This window comes from Oreochromis niloticus, linkage group LG12 (assembly GCF_001858045.2).
Source record: "Oreochromis niloticus isolate F11D_XX linkage group LG12, O_niloticus_UMD_NMBU, whole genome shotgun sequence".
In the NCBI taxonomy this organism is placed as follows: Eukaryota; Metazoa; Chordata; class Actinopteri; order Cichliformes; family Cichlidae; genus Oreochromis; species Oreochromis niloticus.
In genome coordinates this window covers 4,058,034-4,078,249 of record NC_031977.2, presented here as the reverse complement: position 1 = coordinate 4,078,249, position 20,216 = coordinate 4,058,034, and the positions used below count along the sequence as shown (strand labels likewise).

The 20,216-nt window shown below is 40.0% G+C and overlaps 2 protein-coding genes across 6 annotated transcripts in view; one reads left to right on the top strand and one right to left on the bottom strand.

The window, feature by feature from the left end:
- LOC100712335 (syntaxin-binding protein 1) overlaps positions 1-20,216 on the top strand; it is an 83,923-nt gene that overhangs the window by 51,467 nt on the left and 12,240 nt on the right. For all 5 annotated transcript variants that reach the window (XM_005465417.3, XM_005465416.3, XM_003459729.4 and 2 more), the window contains 2 exons: positions 14,028-14,093; positions 14,628-14,708. In XM_005465417.3, the coding sequence (XP_005465474.1) occupies positions 14,028-14,093; positions 14,628-14,708 (147 nt within the window). The remainder of the gene's footprint in view (positions 1-14,027; positions 14,094-14,627; positions 14,709-20,216) is intronic.
- Positions 34-2,701, bottom strand: LOC109204605 (uncharacterized). The gene is given in 4 exon segments (XM_019366000.2): positions 34-635; positions 738-1,271; positions 1,273-1,784; positions 2,288-2,701. Coding segments are annotated over 4 exon segments (1,410 nt in total). The 5' UTR covers positions 2,478-2,701; the 3' UTR covers positions 34-461.

The window sequence follows — 20,216 nt, the reverse complement described above, 5'->3', positions numbered from 1 at the left end:
ATTGTAATATGGTCTAATCAGCTCTATTTCATAAATGACTTCTTACCAAGTGTTGTGGCCATTTATGTTGAACGTTTATAAAATGCAATTTGTATTCATTTTTGTTTTTTCTTTGCAGTTGTTGGAATATACTGACCTAGTTTTGTTATGTAAATTTGTAATCGATTTGTAATCAATTTTCTTGGAGAAAGTTTTTTTTGGAAAGTGATTGGTTTATTAGCTTATGGACCCTCCCATTAATCAGGGGATTAAGAGCACCCTGGAGGGGTGTGGTAAATGTTTTTTTGTTTTTTGTTTGCCAAATGTCAGATGGGAGGACGGGAGGGTTAGAAAATGATTTTTTGACCACTTTTGAAGTTGTTAAAGCAAATTAAGTTAACTTTCGTTTAATTTTAAGTTTTAAGAAGTTATTTGGCTGATTTTTGTTTATAATTTTCCACGAAATAAATGGCATATGATTTTTAAACAATGGAGTCAGAAGTGCGTTCTAAAACAAACCTCCCGTTGCCACCCACGGCCTTTTCTTGGACTTTTTTTGGTGTTTGGAACATGTTTGGAACATAAAAGGCCGTGATCAGCCTTGGAGTGATTGGCAGGTTGCTCTCTGCTTCAGGGGACATCCTGGTAGATGTTTCCTGCCAGAAAAAGGACCAAAACATTTTATGTAACAAAAAACAAAACAAAAACAGGACAGCAAGCAACAGCATTAAACATAGAGCTGTATGTAAGAAGCTTACATCTGCTAAGACAAAGAGGGAGTCTTCATCTTCCTTGTAATACTTCATCATGAGAAGTATGGCTGCTGTGCCAACCTTGTTGTTTGTCAAAACTCCCTCACTTTCTATCTGCTGGATGAGTGTCCTTATACCAAGGTTCCATTTGAGCTTCTGGCTGGAGAAATAGTTAATAATCCTTCTGCCTTTGGTTATGAGGGCCTGACTTAAGCGCTCACTGATATCAGTGCCTGTGAGTTTGTAAAAGTGGTTCGAAAGACCTTTCTGAGTAAACAAGAATGGCCACTGCTCCTGAATTTCAGCTACTGAAAGTGAGGGACAACTGTTGATAAGCTGCCGCTGAGAAATATATGTGAGGCACATGAAGTCATCCACATCAGGTCTCTCCACAGCTCCAGGTCCTTCTGAATTAAAAATTGTTAACAAGATGTGCTTCTTTTCCTCTAAAGAAGCTGGTGTTTCCCCCTCAGGAAGTTCAACTGGCTGCCAATTTATACAACCATAGCTATCAACAAGGCATCTACCTTTTTTTAGGTGAGGTTGCATTACTGTTGGGACTTCAGTCTTCCTCATTCCTGGTTCTCTTTGTTTGACGAAGTCTATGTGTTGTATTATCTCGATTAACATGTTCAACTCTAGATTTGATGCTTCTTAGTAGTGAATAATGTCCACAACCCAGTCTTTCTCCCTTTTCAGTAAAATCTGCAAATGTTTGAGGGTATCTGTTTACAATGATTTTAGCAACCTCTTCACAAGATGCACGTTTAGGGTTCCTGCAGTGAACTTGCATGGCCTCCACAACAATTCTAACCATACATCTCCTGTCCTCTGGATGAGCTCTGTCCCCTCTTGTGATTGCATGCGACAGTCGGAGTGGAAATCTTTCCCAAGGAATCTGTAAGTGTGAGACCCAAGAGCTGGAGTAATGGTTGTACATAGTGGTGGACGTGGAGGAGGAGGGGTGAGGTGGATGGCTTGATGTTTCAGCTGATGCAGCAGGGCAAAGCTCCAGAGTAATGGTGTCATTCAGGTTCTCTGGTCTGTTGCCATCTAAACAAATAAATAAATAAAGATCATTGGAAAAGTTACCTTAAAAAGCTACTATGTCAACAAATATGTCCTCACTAAAAGATGAACCCTTCAATTAGGATTGAGTAGTAATGGCAAGGCAGTTTTTGGGGACCTTGTCTGAAGATGAAAAGAAGCAATCCCAGGACTGCAAAAGAACTACAAACTCAAGGTCTTGCATTGAAAAGACCTTGAGTCAATATATTTTACAGTATGTCACAATTTCAAACCCTTAGTTGTACCACTACCAATGAAAGGTTAATGGTGTTAGATTTAGTGTCTACTTTTGTTTATGTTTTCCGTGTTAAGTATCTACCAGACAATGTGAGCCCCAAAACACTCTTCAATATTATACTGTCAAAGTACATGTGTAGTATGGTGAAGAGAAAAAAAAAGCTAATCAAGCTAATCAGTGACATATGAGTCTATGAGTGACCTTCAAATCATAGACTCAAGTCTATGATTTGTACAGAACCTACACAAACCTTTAAATGCAAGAAGTAGTTTACGTATTTGAATTGGTGTGGGAAAGGGTTTGAGATCTTCCGCCTCCACAAACAAAAGATCACTTTTTTGTTGTACACCAATAACGTCCGTCAGATGTTCTACAATGCAGATTATTTTCTCTCTGTCTAGTGTCGGCAGGAGGCTTGTGAGTTCCTCTTCAATTTCCATCCCTGAAAGAGAATTAAGAGGAAACTGAATGGTGTAGGGAGACAACAAAAAGGCCTGCCATGTTATAAAGTGGTGGTGGGTAATAATCCATCAGACTGTCAGCATTTACACAAACACTTCTTTCTGTAGGGCAACGCAAGCAGTGAAGTCCAAGGTCAATGAGGAGTACTGAGTGATGCAACTCGAGCACAAAGTACAATTCAGAATCATTAACAAGTATAACAGCTATCTTCCCAAAAACCAAGCCATCATCAGTGTCATCTACAATGGAAACATACTTGGTACCTCTGTAGACAACTGCTGACACATCTAAAGTTTGCCACAGCTTCTTGAATGAGAGCGTTGTAAAGATGAGGATTGTCAGGAGATTTCCTGTATTGCAACTCAGGTCAGAATAAAAACGCTCAGACAGGTTTAACGTGTACACGGGTGAGACTCAGGGAGACTCGCACCCTGCAATAAAAGAAGCCTTTATTCATAGCACGTACAGGAAGAGATAAAATAGAACTGTGCTGCGTGCAGGCTTCCTGTGGAGTCTGCACAGAGTGTAACTTCCCCATTTAAGCTGAATACTGAAAGAGCAAACACATTTAGATAATGAAATGTACTTTTAAGCATAACATAATAAAAATCCCAAAATCCTGAAATCCCTTGACATTCCCACCTGTTGTTTGATCTTTCCTTCTTTATATGTACATAGCAACCACTAACAGTGCATCAGTCTATGGCCACTTGTAGACATTTTTAGCCAAGACATCATAAAATAGTGGGTTTTGTGAGTATGTTATATCCAAGTGTCTATCTCATCATCATCTTCTTCATTCTGTGATAGGGTGATGTAAGCATGAATTGAAGCAGTTACCATTCTTGATACCATGTTCTTCAAACAAGGTATGACACATGAAGTGAAAAGACACAATAACAGTATTATAACACCAACAAAAACAAGTCCATTAATCAGCAGGGACTTCCAAGAGCCGCTTATAAGCCACGTAAGCCAGTCTTCTGTGTTTGTGGCATAGTCTCGTTGTTGTGCATCCCGAAGTTGTCTGAGTGTTTTCAGAGCATCAGTAATGTTTGGTGAGTACACATTATCTGGAATGTATGTGCGACATGTGTTGTTAAAGAGGACACATAGTCCTCCTTTCTCGGCGAGAATCATGTCCAATGCTACCCTGTGTTGCATTACTGCAATGCGCAGAGCGTCAATTTCCTGATCCTGTTCGTCGTCGATTTTACATGAAGCATTCAGAAAAAGTCCAAAGCGGTAGTTCAGAGTCTCTATCCTTAAAGCGTGTTTTCCTACCCCCACCCATGGGAAGAGTGCGTGAGTAACTTTTTGTCTGTCAGTCCAAAGTTTAAATTCCTCTGGGACATCGGAACCCCACACAGAATCATGCTGCTTGAGGTCTGGGGTGCTTCGTCTTTTCCTTGTTGTTGACGTTGAAGTTGACGTGGCGTCCATGGATATCTTGAAAGTGTGGTCAGATATGAAAATGGGAGCGCACTGACCTGTCCAATTCCCAGGAAGGATCCATTGGCGTGGATCCGTTCTCTTGGCGGCACCATAGGCTGTGGCACAAATTCCCATTGTTTTCAAGAAAGACTGGGAATGATTTAGCCTTACTTCTGTGCTTCACTTTCAGGTACACCCAGAACCATTCGTCACATGTGCCATTTTGTAGTCCTATCTGGAGAGGTTCCTCATGGTTGACCACGATTCCCTGGAATTGATACCCAAGGCTGGCGTAGCTTGGGGCACACTTTGCCTGAATTATGTCCATTGCCTTCGCGTACAAGGTGGCGTACTGTGTCGTTGGGGGCATATAGGAGCAAACATACCAGTCTTTTCTGGGTGTGCTGTCATGTATATATCGATACCATGCGTTGTTCATCCATGGGTGAATGTGGTCTTGTGTCATGTCACGAAGATGTGAGTTGTCATGTGTCCATCTTGTCGGCAGGTGGTGTTGTTCATCTTCCTTCTCTCGGGTGAGTGTTAATAAACTCACCAGGAGTGCAACATTAGCCACTAGGAGGACGAGTGTTTTCATGATGACCAGACACACCTGTGACCTCTGATGAGTAGACTACCGGCAAGAAGAAGAAGGCGGGGTGTACCCGATCAGCCCTCCCTCCACCAATAGATAACCAGGAGTTAGGGGTGTCGGCGTCTAAACGTTTAGGTTGTCACTCACTTTTTTGCAGTGGCTTTGATGGATCCAAGACGGTCTTTCTGCCATTTTGCAGGCAGTAGGTGTGGTGAGTAGCACTTGGTAAGGACCTTCCCACCTTGGTGAACTCCAATTTTTCCTTTGGAGTACTTTGATCAGGATCCAATCACCTGGTTTCAACCTGCAAGACACTGGAGAGATGTCACTCGGCAGTTGGTTGTTTAGAACAATCTCTCTTTGATCTGCGAAGTTATTGCCTTTAGTGACCTCTGAGTTGTCTTTCAGGTGCGCAGCACATTCCCTCATGCAGTTGACAGGCACGTGACAGGCACGTGTAACAGAATGAAGAGCTGCACAGAACAGCGCTCTGTGCAGAGTGTGAGGAAGTTAGTGCTTTTGCTTCTAAAATTGTGTCTACTGTGGTTACCGCATAACCTACACAGTTCCGCCCAAGGCTACTTTTGGACGCTGAACCGTCTACAAAGATATCAACGAAACCAGCCTGTGGGGTGCTGTGAAGGTCAGCGCGTGATACAGCATACAGCAATTCTGATGTGTGACAGTGTAAGCAAAATGCCTGCATAGGAAAGTTGTCTGGCATGTGTCAAACTTCTGAGTTAGGAAAAACCTTGCATTGCTTACAGTTCATAGCTCACAGCTCTAAAACTAGGCATCAACAAATCATATGCCCAAATCATTATGTGTCACTGTGATCCACAAGTATGATCACAAATTTGTTTTCCAAACTTACTAAGCAAACAAACAAAACAAAACAAATTGCCTATGGCATCAAGGTTTTGCGTTCATATTAATTGAGTGTAAGCTGCTTTCTTCATTGCAAGTGTTTATTGCAATAAGGTTCATGCATCTTATCACTTAGTTCTAAATTCAAACTATCTCTTCTGACCCTTTCCAAAAATAATTTCACATATAACAATTTGTGTATGTGTTGTCTGTTCATTAACATAGTTGTCAATTATTTCTGTCATTATTTTACCTTCTTTTGTTTATGACATGGCGGACATCTCTAAACAATCACGAGTTCAGCCTTCAGTTTCAACCCAATTATACCCTGTATTCTCGCACTTTCCCAATTAATCTATGCTTTTGACGCTGTACTCAAGGTTCCAGGTTGAGAGAAATCCACCTGTAGTGACACACTAAAGCATACAATTAATATCATTATCATTACTTTTCATAAAATCTTCATTCGCTTCATCTTCTTAGAGTTTAACTCGTCTGTTTCTCTCTGTGAGCTGTCTTGACACACCACAGGCACACATATTTCCTGTTTCTGCAGACTAATCGAACTCTTTTGTTTTTCTTTGTATTCATAGTCTATAAACCCTCTTTAATTCTACTAAATATTGATCTAAAACCAATACACCTTTATGTCACGCTCACACTTCTAAATAGAGCCCTTTCAGACATCAGGAATCATCACACACATCATCTCTCAAACTTCCACTTGTTCACTCACTCTGCTATGAACCTTTGTAGTGTTATTATTACTTATTTTTTATTATTTTTGTACAGATCACACCCAATCACTCAAAACCTACTACTCACAGCATTCACAGTTAAAATCACTCAAAATATGCTTTCATACGAGTATTTTAGACATGCTTTTCATAATCAGAAAGTCAAAGAAGAACAACTGAAACCTCTAATCATTCTCACAGTACACACATAAACTGTTACTACTGAAAGATATATAGTGGTCACTTACTATACATCCAGAGTAGTGAATTCAAACTCTATTTATACGATTGTAATGAGCAAAACCAGCATCTCAGTCACAGGCATTTAGCAACATTTGCAAACAATAGTTATAAAGCTCAACAACACTCTAAACCGAAAGCAACAATCTCCATGCGCGTCACCGCTCCTCATTAGCTTGGTAGTGTCCACATATTTAATTCAGCTTCTCAATCTTGTAGCTTTAGCTGTTGTATACAGGGTTTGGCTCATTAGTTGTTAGTATAGGTTTGCTCTTCATCTTAACAAAGTCTCATCTAAGATGACAGGTTTACAAGCAGGTCAAGTGTCTCTATGCACCTGATTAGATTTGGTATTTTCTTTATTTTCTTTATCTCATATATCATTGTACTGAGTTTGAGCAAACCTTAAGCTTGATTTAGACTACTTTTAACAATCATCCACCTCACATCATAACTGACTGAGGTGCCTCTTCTTATTAATAGTATGTCATTATTAATGTTATCATTGTATTGTTTTTCCTTTTTTATAACAGCAATAGTATATTACAATACACTACTTTACTACTAATATACAATAGTTTATTATTTTATATTCTATTATGTATCCATCACGGGTCTGTGTGAATCTGCAGCTTCACACCTTCCCAAGCTGGAGACATTTGCTTTTCCTTGGCTGAACAAAGACGCTGCCGTAATATACCTCATGCATCTCTCATGCATCTCTCATGCATCTCTCTTTTTTATTTGATATATTTTCGTGTGAATTATCTGCTTTCATTTATTCTATTCGTTCAGCTTGGTTGTCTTCCCAATTTTGTTTCATTTGTTAGTACCAGTTTACAGGTTGTTATCCTTCCTGTTATCAGTTTGAATACATTAGATAAGCCCTAATTTAATTTAACCTTTTGTTTATTCCACTACATTCCTCTTTCCATGCTTTATAACATTACAGCTCTTGTGTACGCTTTGTTTTCTTTTTAGGATCCTTTTCAGTATTTATTTCTGCTTGGAGGGTTTCTTATAATTTAGTCAATGCATTTTCCCTCCCACGTGGGACATTTAGTTTTCTTAGGATTTCTCCATCTACATGCACTAATTTGTCCGGGGCCTGGACATTTTTTCTCTAACCACTGCTCGTCAGCAGTGAGTTTTGAAGCTTCGTTACCCATTTTAATCCTTTACAACTACACAACTGCGGCACCTTCTCTGGCACGAGAATCGAGAGAGGTAGTTGACACGGCCTTCTACTTTCAAGCTATTCTTGAAAGCGGTGTCAGCTTTACGTGATGAAACACGACCTGTTTCTCTTTTCACCAGTACTTGGGTGGCCAACAGTAAACAAATTAGTGGAATAGTTCAGCCTCCTTATTGTGCTGTAAAATCAACTTATTCCACCAACAAAAATAAAACAACAACAATACCTTTTCAACGCGTACTACGTTTTACGGACGAGGTTTATCTAAAAATGCTTCCAGCCCTTTTTCAGGCGAGCGTTTACTTCTAGAAACCCTTCTAAAAATGCTTCCAGCCCTTTTCCAGGCGACCCTTTACTTTTAGAAATCCACCTAAAAATGCTTCCAGCTCTTTTTCAGGCGAGCGTTTACTTTTAGGAATGCTACCAACCCCTCTGGGCGAGCCTAAACGTTTTACGCGAGGTGTCTCAGAGTGTTAATATTCACCTGGTTGCTGCCGGTCTCTCAGGTCTACCTCATCGACCCCCACCGCCGTGGACCACTTTTAAAAACGCTGGCCAGAACCCGAATTCACGCTTCTGGTCTTTATCCTGTACCTGGACAGGAGCTGTCGACAGACTTCAGCGCGGGCTTCTCACGACAGCAGGACTCGATGAGGTTTTCCTGTAGGGTCATACAAAAGTGCTGTATCCCATCCGGCTCGAAGGACCAAGAAATGTCAGGAGATTTCCTGTATTGCAACCCAGGTCAGAATAAAAACGCTCAGACAGGTTTAACGTGTACACGGGTGAGACTCAGGGAGACTCGCACCCTGCAATAAAAGAAGCCTTTATTCATAGCACGTACAGGAAGAGATAAAATAGAACTGTGCTGCGTGCAGGCTTCCTGTGGAGTCTGCACAGGGTGTAACTTCCCCATTTAAGCTGAATACTGAAAGAGCAAACACATTTAGATAATGAAATGTACTTTTAAGCATAACATAATAAAAATCCTGAAATCCTGAAATCCCTTGACAAGGATTCTAATCTCTTGTTTCTCCAATGATTTGAACTATGGGTGGAAACATTTGGCCCACTGAGAGGTAGGACTGCAGTAACTGATGCCGTTCAGTCTTGCATAAGTTGACAAAGTTATGCAAGACTGAACTTGTACATGCTTTGAAATACGAGTGCTTGCTCTCAAACCTAAGGGTGCACAAACGAATGAGTGGTCCAAAGTGAAGGATAAGCTCTGCATAATGTAACAAATAGTGATGTTTTGCTTTTAAAGCTTTGTCAGGAAACCTACTGTGTCTCAGATATATATAGTCCTCTATGAAAAAAGTTCTTGATTGATTTTGTCCACTTCTGCTTATGGAATATTAAATGAAGACAGTTTGTCAGACAGTATTGCAAGAACATCGTGCATTGCACAGCTATGAAGATCCTGAAATTCCTCTATGATGCTCTGTATAGTGCTGGTTGATAAGAGCATTTTAGCCTGCATTTTTAAATTACACAAAGCCAACTGTCTTCTAATAGATTAACTGTGTCCTGTCCTTGTATTATGGCAAATCCCCCAATTTCTTGTTGCCTTGACTGCTGAACTGTCTACTTATGTTTTCAAGAAACACGGCTGGAAAATGATGTTCGGACACTGAAGTATTTAGAGCAATCCTCAAATGGACATAATACTTTTTTCCCGTCTTTGATGTGAAATCTGAGATGGGCACAGAGTTGTAAAGTTTTGTGCAGCATACCCACATCCAGGAACTTGACAGCTGAGGTCACCCGTGAACTCATAAAACTCCTCCTCAGTGGTCTCCCTTCTTGTTCTGTGATTCTTATGCATATGTGAATGAAAGGCAGAAAATCTTCTGAAAGTGGCAGGACAGTTCTCAGTTCCAGAAGAAAGCCTATAGTTAGCTACATGTTTGTGGCTTTTAACATGCAAACTGAACAATATAAATTTGCGTGCACGGAAGCCACAAAATTTACAAATACACATAGTTGCAAAAAGTTCAATGACCAATTACCTTTCCTAAATGACATATGCAATGCAAATAAATAAATAAATAAATAAATAATAAGAGTATTGTCAATAGGGACCAATTCCCAGTTTTTACATGATCAAAATTATTAACAAAAGGCTTCAATAAACAGAAAATGTGTGCTGACAAAAGACAAGAGAGCAGTGCACAAAAATGAAAAGATATTTGAGCTCGACGCTTTAATGGGTTTAGCCTGACTAAGTCAGCACTCCGCACTGTACAGGTAGTACAAGCACACCTGAAAACACTGACCAGCTAACAGCTTTAAGCATTTGGGCGCAACCTCGGTAGTTCACCGATTCACCTGCTGCAAACGTCCAACTTTCTATAAAGTCTCATAAATCCATCGGCAGCTATTACCTAACTAGACTTTTGAGTCTCCACATTCATAGATATTGATATTTTGTCTTAGCATTTGAATGAAAATAACCTGGCTGGGTAGCTTAAAAGTCAAAACAAACAGTAATAAGAACGCATTTCTGACTTCTCTCGAATAAGTGAAAAAACACTTACCTTCAGACTGATTAGCTGGTGTCAGTCCAACATTAATGTTTCCCATGTCAGTCCGTTTTAGGGAAGAAGTGTTAAGTTTAGTTGTTTCATTTACTTTTGAGATACTCCCTCATGGACGTGAAATTTGTGTAGTAGAGTTGTCACGAATAGCATACGATCTTCAGATATAATCCAATCAACCGTGCATTTAGCCTGACTGAACTCCATCCAGTTACCTCTGACTACTTCTAAGTTGCACATGTTAACGGTCCGTAAATTGTCTCTGTTGTTCTTCCACCATCTCATCATCACTCTGTGCTGCAGCGAGCTGGATCTGTGGCACAGAATAATTGATGGTCATGTTGTTCTCCTGCTTTGCAGCTTTGTTTGAGTCTGAATTGCGTCTTAAATGTGCAAAACTAAGAAAAGCAGATAAATATTTTCTTCTTGTTGTTATTTAATGGTGGTTGGCCACCAGCGAAAGGAGCATTAGCCGCCGCCTCGATCAATATCTTCTATCCGCCATTGTTGTTTTGAAAGTGTGCGCCATACGTCACGTTGTACGTCAGGTAAAGGTGTGGTCTCGACTAATGCGCTCCCATTGAGATGTGTAACCAGTGCTACACACACCTGTCGCATAACACGCTTTAAAAACGTAACATTCGCTTTAAAAACACAACCCAACGCGCTAAACATGAACAAACAAAAACACCCGTGTTACATTATCATGTGTATCCAGGACATCTCTTCTGAACCAAGATGAAGTGGTGCTACAAGGAGAGTGCATTTTATAGCAGTCTGGCCTGCCACAAAATGCACCGCTAAAAATACAGTTTCTGCTTGTCCCAGAATTTATTAAATTTGAGAGTGCAGTTGTAGGACTGATGCTGGTTAGTGGTGTAGGTTTCATGGATGTGACACCTGAACTTGTGTAAAATGACCACCAGAGCATATTCCGAGACTTCTGGTTAGTTCACTGTAGTTAGGCAGAGGTGTCTTAAAAGTACCACCTTATACAGAAAAAATGAAGTTCCAGTATAAAAAAGAATAAGAAGAGTAAAAAGCTACACCCTGCTAAATGAAGTAACTTTTAAACATTAGTCTAAATGTAACATATAGAAAGGAAATCAGTCTAAGTATACGTTACCTAGTAAGTATACTAATAATGCTTCTTGGGGACTACATTGGCCCCCGTTTTAGTATATAGAAATATACTTGAAATGAACTTTTAGATGTACTTTTTGTTCACTATAACTGTACTACCATAATGTCCTTTCCAGTCTATAAGAGTATACTTAAAATATACTCTACTCTAACACAATACTAAACTTACAAGTATACTATTGATTTACTTTTTAGTTTATATTTGAGTTACTTCTGGTTGAAACATAGTAATTAAAATCCAGTTGAAACATATTTTTCACATGTAACAAATCACTCCATTCCTCAGACAGTCAGATAATAGTTCTAACTATCAGAAGGCTTCCTTTGCAGAGAACTACACTCATAGTTCAAGTACCAGAATTATATTGCAAACAGGTGAGAAAATGATTTGAGAGTTGAGGTTTATTAACTTATTAACCCTTTTCACTCACGGTTTAAACATTTTTTTTTATCCCACTTACTCTGTTCAGAAGGTAAAAGACATTACACAAGAATTTGTGACAAATTCTTGTTTAAAACATCAATTATTTGTTTCATAGGTGTTTTAAGTTTACAGTTAAAGCACTGCAATGCTTGCTGGGTATTTCGTTATACTTCTTAGTATACTTCTATATACTAGTACTAGTATACTAGTTATACTTCAAATACTTCAAATAGTGTAGCTGCAACTTACTCAAGTTGAAAATGATGCTGTACATTGTAGTTTACATGTGATACTACTCTCACAATGAATTGCATTTTATGGTAATACACTCTGCATGAGGATTTAGGTTATTACTCTTAGATCTACAGTAGAAAACAACAGAAATCCCGATGGTGTAATAGTATAATCTCAGTAACATCACCAATTGTTACATTTGCTGTATTTATAGCTGTTTCCATGAGTACGGTGAGTTACCGTAAAAATAATGTAATCTCATGGAATTTTCCCATAATTACTTGCAAATTACAGTACTAAACTGCAAACATCCTTTAGAGTTTTTTACTGTTGATTTTGCAGTACTAAGCTATGGAAATTACTGCAAAGGCTAACAGTGTGTGTCACCTTCAGATGATGCACTGGTGGCCTCCCCTCCCATGGCCTGGCTCTGCTGGAGGTTTTTCCTCACTGTTGCCCAAATGCTTGCTCAGAGGTGGTCATGTGATTGTTGCAGTTTTCTCTGTTTTCTTTGCATTATTGTGGGCTCTTTATCTTACAGTATAAATCACCTTGAGGTGCTTGATTTGGTCCTATAAAAAATAAAATTGAATAGCCTGTCTTGCCTGTAGTGGGATATTGCCTGTATTGGCTGATACTACTATACAAATGTTTGGTGTTTCAATCACTGGCTGCCTTAAAAAATGTTTTTCTCTTTTTAAATACACAGAATTCTACAGACGACTCCTTTAAACATCTGCTCAGCCTACAGGACATACTCACAAAACCTCAAAAACCCATCAAATTGAAGTTCTTCAAAATTATTCTATTAATATAACATTACAGTAAATATGATGAAATTATACATTAACATTAAAATCAATTAAATATTGATATTTAGGATATGTTAGGGTTCAATGTCGAGAGAAGAATCCATAAATAACCACAGATCCAGTCCGGTGTGCAATTAGACAGTATTTTAATAAACACATGTGTGAGTTCAACAACCCAATCAGTGTTGAACCGTCTTTACCATATTCAGACAACAGTTTTATAGGGTTAAGATAGTACAGCCCCCTTTTCTGTTGGTAGGCAGATTTAAACAAAGCATACGTCAGCCTAAACCACAAAATGTTCCATGAACTTTAACATAGCTTTAAAGAACATTGTCTTCGGGTCGGTGCTTCCCCTCAGCTCGTCTTCGCTGTCGCTCGTCTGGTGCGCTTCCTCTAAGTACGTCGGCACACTTCTGCATTTCTGCCCTACCAAAATAGATCTACCATGGTGTGTATGTGTGTGTGCGAGCACGTGCGAGGGCGCGTGCATGCTGTGTACTGCGTACGTGTCATGACCTCTCACTATTTGTCTGTCTGTACGTGCAGAGTTTGCATCTGCTTTCTGAACCTTAGTTGACCTCAACTTAAGCAACCAACCAGGCTAAGGCCATCCTGTGTGTAATGATCTTGACTTATATGTAAAATATATAACAACTGTTTCAGTCTACCACAACTACTTAAGGCTTAATCCGCAGTATGCATAATAAACACCCTGCTCTTCACTTGCACTCACTCTGCTTTCGGTTTCACTTCTGCAAAAGCATGTAACTTCCTGTCCCTGCAGTCAGCTTCTCACCCACTGAAGACTTCAGTATAAGAATATAAAAACATTCGAAAACCTTTAAATTTTAGAACAACCTGTAATAAACATGTTAATATTTGATTATGATAACCCCTGTAATACAAATTATAACCTAATGCCAGCACTTCAATAAATGCTTGGATGAAATGATAATTAATGCAATGATAAAGATGATGGTTATGAACAGTAACCCTAAAATAATTCCTATAATTCTACAGATATTAGAGGCTTTGTACTCCTTTATGGAAGACATTTAAATGAAGGTGCACATAATAAGTAAAATAAATGAATAAAAACATGATCCTCATCATTATGAGGGTAAAAAGCAGCATCAGTCAGTGGAGAATATAATGCTAAAATCCGTTGGTTTATTATTTTAGTTGTGTAGCATTATTTTATTTCAACAACAACAGCTGATGTTGTTGTTGCAATGATCTTTCATATCAAATGACCAAATGAATGAAGACATTTTATTCACTGCAGGTGTCTCATTGTCTTTCAGACCACCATGAAGGAACTCTCGCAGATGCTGAAGAAAATGCCTCAGTATCAGAAAGAGCTCAGCAAGGTAGGAGCTAAAGTCACAACAGACAACGACAACAGCATTCATGGAATACTAAATCTGCATATATGTTTACCCTATTATTCAAAACTGTGGTCACATTTAATATGAAATCATGATGTTGTAGAATTATACTGTAAACATGACAGAAACCAAAAGAAAACATAGAAGCAGCTTCTTCTGAGGGACAAGCAGCAAGTACATACAAAGTGCTGCTTAAACCATAAATTATAAAATTATAATAAAGTTTTTGTCTTTTTATTCTCAGTCCATATGAGAATACTTTGTTTAATATGTTGAATTTGTTTATAGCTGTGAACTATATTGATGTAGAGATGTGTGGATGATCCACAACACATTTGGTTCTGACACTGCATGGCAAACAGTTAGCACAAGGAAACAACCTCATCTAGAAGCGTTATGTAGAAATTATTAACATTATTATTAAAAAATAATAAAGTTTAGATCTGATGGTGTTATCAACCTGAACCACGTTATCAGCCTGACTGGCAGCGTCTCTCCCTCTCTCACCCTGCTCAGTATTCAACCCACCTCCACCTGGCTGAGGACTGTATGAACCGCTACCAGGGCACCGTGGACAAACTTTGCCGTGTGGAACAGGTAAATCATCAAAACTTAAACTTTTCTGTTGGATCTGTCAGTACTGAGGGAACAGACCTCAGGGTTGTGTTTCAGTGTAAGCGACCGCTGGGAGCATTTAGAGTGCCATAACAAAGTATTTGTCCTCTTCTTCATTTCTTTGCATATTTCTCACACTTAAATATATTACATCATCAAACAAATTCTAATGTTAGCCAAAGACAACCTGAGTAAATACAAAATACAGTTTTTGAACATTTTGAAAAGTTTGGAAATTTCCTGAGCTGAAAATAGTAATTAAAACCTGTTAGTCTCTATTGCCCCTGCTTTTAAGCCAGGATCTAGGAATATCCAACATCGGCTTTATTGTAGAGCTAAGTGCTGTTGTAGGGTTTCAAAAGTTCAGTTTAGTGAGGGCAAACCAAACCATTGAGACTCTATTGAGACCTTCACCTGAGCAAGCCGGCTCCAGGTGTGAAAACATCAGAATTGTGGGCCTGGCTGAGAAGATCGAGGATGGATGCTCGATGTAATTCCTCACAGAGTTTTTGGCCGAGCTGTTGGGGACTAGCAAGCCAGTCGAGGTGGACCGAGCTCAAATCCATAAACCAGCTGAAAGTCTCATGTCCCTCCTTGGTATCCTTCACAGGTGTGACTCTCAAGGTCCCAAGAAAGTGAGAATAGTCTGTCACTCTTTTAATAATACATCCTGGACCCATACAGACCATCAGCCTATCTTATCAAAAGAGTGCAACATGAGTCAACATGAGGTCAAATGTCTGATGATACAATTGTTACACAGTGAAAGAAATAAAACCTTTTAACACATGAGAGGAAATCTACTATCTCAGTATCTTCCTCTCAGTTTCCTTGATCCCGTCCTCACTTTTCAGGCCCTCCAGCATACCCTGAAACACTGTAGGAAACACTGTACACACACCTCCCTGAGAGCATGTCTAAGACCTTCCTGTTCTATACCACCATTAGTGACGTGTAAACAAATTGTTCAAACAAACCTTCGGTTTTATTTTCAGATTAAATTAGCCAATTAAACAGACTTAATCGATGCCATCCACATTTTGTTAAGAGTTACTCAACAGTATGAATTTAGACTCATTTGCAATTTAGGTAACACATGTTCATTAGACACACCTCTTAGAACTTCAATATCACCAGTTTGTATCAAAATCTTTATTAAATGACGATCAAAATTCAGAACGGTTACCTGAGACAGGTTCAACCAGTGTCCTGTTACAGTCACTGGAAAATTAATTTGACCGTCATACAGGTTCCTGACCAAGTCTGAGGCGTTAGACCGGTTCATAATGTTTATTTTTTTATTACACCGTGCAGGCTGCACGTCACCTACCTCTGTGGCATTAATATGAATTAGACATGTGCGATAGCCTCCTTTGGCGTAGTATGGTCATGTTGGATGCCTGTGAGAAGAAAGAACATAAAAGTTAACATAGGTATGGTTCATATGCAAAGCAATCATACAGTGTAAACCTTTTGATTCTGTAAACATCAAGTTTTCTATCAGTAAGACAGCAACAGCATGTGCTGGTGATGAGTAAAAGTCTGGCAGTATCAGTTAGAGTTATGAATGATTGAGGTAAAAGCATTATGGCAAAATCAGAACTAATAAATAGACTGATATTTAACAGAAATGGCATTCATTCATTTATTCTCCATGAATTGAAATCCACTTCTTTTTAAACAAAATCACAGATCTTTGGTTTAAAAAAAGGAAAAGAGAAAAACAAATGAAATGGAACAAATTAAAAAAGGATTTCTGCATTTCCTAAAGCTGCACAACGTTCAGCAAAATTAATGTTCAGTGTGAAGGATATCACTGTCATTCTCCAACATTTGTATGCTGTTCAATGCAAATACAACAAAACAGCACAAACATGTTCTCTGAAGGTTGCAGCAGCCATGTTGATTCTGTCTGTCCCATGGATGAGGTATCGCTGTGAGCATTTGTTTTTTTGTTTTTTTCAAATGCAGCTAGTTTTTTTCATGTTGTCCTGTTTTTAAGTGTAGTTCAGCAGTAGATGTCATCCTCCCTCCTTTTTCTGAAAAAGTACAGCATTCACAATGCCACCTTTTTCAGAAACATCCAACTAAAAAAATTCTCAAGCTGTAACTTGGCTTGGGGCTAGTTTGGTGGTTGTGAAGGGATCTTCTTGCCTCTTTGTGTTTTTGGACACTCCCTCTGCTAATGTCCTCTTTCTCCGCATGTATTACTGTTAGTATACATGCTCTGTAGAACAAGTGGGCCCCTTGATCTCTTTTGGGTCCGTATTTCTCGCCATGATATTTGCTGTTGATGCACAACATGGGCTGGTTTGGAGGCGTTCCCCCATATTGCTGGAGCAGGTGGGTTTGGCTGCTGTTCCTTCTGCTACTGCTTGCTGTATCTCAGCCTCCAGATCCATAGATTTGTCCAGATCTAACCTTGGTCTTGGTGGCTTCCCTGTTCTTCTCTGCTACCTGATGTTCCAGCATTTCTTCTGTCAATTTTTCCATTTTCTTGCAATATTGATCCAGCCTTTGACTCATTTTCACACTTTGGATTGCTTCTTCTTCCAACTGTTGTTTCAGTTGCTCAATTTCTCTCTGTTTAACTGCTAAAAGCTCCTGGACTTGCTTCAATGTAGTTTCTTTCTATCTTTTCTCTTTGGTTGAGGTGAGTTCATTAATCAGCAGGGATGCAGATGCAGAAGCATAGGTGTGGCCTCTGCAGCAGCTGGTCCAGTTTCATTAACACTCTGGCTTCATGTTATGTTTTCTGCTGCATCAACACATTTTTTTTTAGGTATTTACAAATTACTAACTATGTTGTCAGAGTATAAAAGACTTATATGTCTTCCAGAAGACACCGGATGTTACACGCTTCTGTTTGGCCTCCAAACTAAAAAAACTTGGTTACTAATTTTGTTATTCTCTGAGACTAACTCTGATAAACAATCTATTAAGATATCCTGGTCGGGGTCTGGGCTGTTGGGCTTCCCTGCTGCTGCAGGACCGGGGGCGGTCTGCTTGTCTCCACCCTAGAGTTAAGGGAACCATCTCCTGGGTCTGGCGCAGATTGCCCCTCTGGGGGTGATGGTGCCTGGACCTGGGAGCATAGAGTATGTTTGGGGGAGTGTGAGTGTGTGTACAGTGTTCATGTCTGTGTCTCCATGTTGGGTGAGTGCTGAATATTTCTATATGTGTGCATGTGGGAATAAATGTTTTTGTCTGTGTGTGTCTGTTTGTTTAAGTTTATGTGTGAGGTCAGGGGTTAGACTCCACCTCTGGGAACATCTCAGGCCCCCCTAGGTGTGGGGCCTATCTTCCCCCACCAGACTCCCTGCCAGTGGCTGATGCTCCCACCCACTGGTGCGTTGGTGGTTCTTGGTGTCCGGGGCTGAGTGCTCGGGTGTGTATGGCTCACTCCTGGCGGCTGCTTGGCGGGGCCTTGGATCAGTCAGTCCCCTTCCAGGGTGTGGAGGCCCTTGGGTCTCGGGTCTCTCGGCCCGGTGCTCAGTCTGCTCTGGCGTAGCCGGCTGCCAGCAGAGCCTGCTGACTTGTCGCCGAGGATCCCTGTGGCTTCTGCACTGTGGCTCCTTGGTGAGCCAGATGCGCTGCCAGATGTTCATGCAGTGCAGTTAGCTTCTTTAGCCAGGCAGGACTCATATCAGGGCCCGGTGGTGTCCGACTCTTTATGCTTGAGATTCTTTTTTGGATGTCTGCACTGTAATGGTTACTGGATAGCTACTAGATAATGGGTCTATCTGTCTCTTCTACTCTGTATAGTGACATTTTTAATTTTTGTTTTCCATAGTAAGATAAGATAAGATAAGATAACCTTTATTAGTCCCACACGTAGGAAATTTGTTTTGTCACAGCAGGAAGTGGACAGTGCAAAAGTTATATAGTAAAATTAGAATACAATAAGAATAGAATAGAAATAAGAATACTGTACACAACTGTAAAGAATAGAATAAAATAAAATAAAATACAGGGTTCGTACGGGTGCTTGAAATCCTTGAAAATGCTTGAATTCTAATGTAATCTTTTCAAGGTTTGAAAAGTGCTTGAATTTCAGATGTGGTGCTTAAAAGTGCTTGAAAACGTAACTGTATTTCATTCACAATAAATAGCTATCTGATTGAATTGTTTTCTTATCAGATAGAGAAATAAAATGAGACGCAAAAGCAAAATTTCCCCACCTGGGCTGCCTTGCATCTGTTTCAATATGTGACCCCGCCCCTCCCTCGGACAGTCGGGGATGAGTGCACTAACATACCTGTAGGTTGCTGTTTTAATGAGTGTTTGATGGAAAACAACAATGGCGGAGTTTGCGTTCTCCAGTCGCATGATAGGTGAGTCCTAGTAAATAATTTCCCAGTACGTGTACGTTACACATGCTATTTTTTTTAAATTATGGTTATTATTTTGCTAGCTATCAAACTCGCTGGAGAAATGATTGAAATGCACTGAGTGTGATGCAGTATGGCAGCGCTATTACGGAATATGCTGTGAACTTAGCTAACATTACTTAGCAGTAATATGAGTTAATTTACTCAAGTGAAGGCTTTAAACATTAGCCCGATACATGACTAGCTAACTTAAGGCTTTCTGATTAACCCTCTGGGGTCGACGGACCCAGAGTCTCCATTTCAACTTGGGTCGAACATGCGGACTTCAAGCTACCAGTTTTTAAATTGTGTTGATAGGTCACATAAAACTGATTATTTTGGGGGGGTTTTCTGAATAAAACAGCAGCGTTTACTCCGGGAAGAAACGATAAAAACGCCGTTTTTTATGGAGAGCGCTAGCAAACATGCTTTGCTTGTGAGTGAAAAAAGAAAAAAACACTCCTTCCCTATTGGTGGAAAAATGTACCATGTCGACCAATCAAAAAATGATACGGCAACATGTGGTATTTGGTTGTTGGGAAGAGAGAGAGAGCGAGTGAGCGAAAAAGAGAGAGAGAGTTTTGATACGTGAGAGATTTGTGATGTTTATCATGTTTGGAGTCTCAAGTTAGTGTGTTTTCTTGTGTAGTTAGTGTGTAGTGTAGTCATTTTGTTTTGTTTTGTGTGTCAGTTCTACTAGTGAACGTCACAGTTGCTGCAACTGTGTGCTGGAAAAGCTTAAAAAGGGACCTTGAAAGTGCTTAAAAAGTGCTTGAATTTGACCCTGAAAAAAGCGTACGAACCCTGAGTCTGACAGCAGTGGGGAGGAAAGACCTGTGAAATCTCTCCATCCCACACCGTGGGTGCCGCAGCCTGCCACTGAAGGAGCTGCTCAATGTTGTCAGAGTCTCCTGCATGGGGTGGGAGATGTTGTCCAACAGGGATGACAGCTTAGCCACCATTCTCCTGTCACTCACCACCTCCACTGGGTCCAGAGGGCATCCTAGAACAGAGCTGGCCCTTCGGATCAGCCTGTTCAGTCTCTTCCTGTCCCCAGCAGAGATGCTGCCACCCCAGCAGACCACACCGTAAAAGATGGCTGAGGCCACCACAGAGTCAT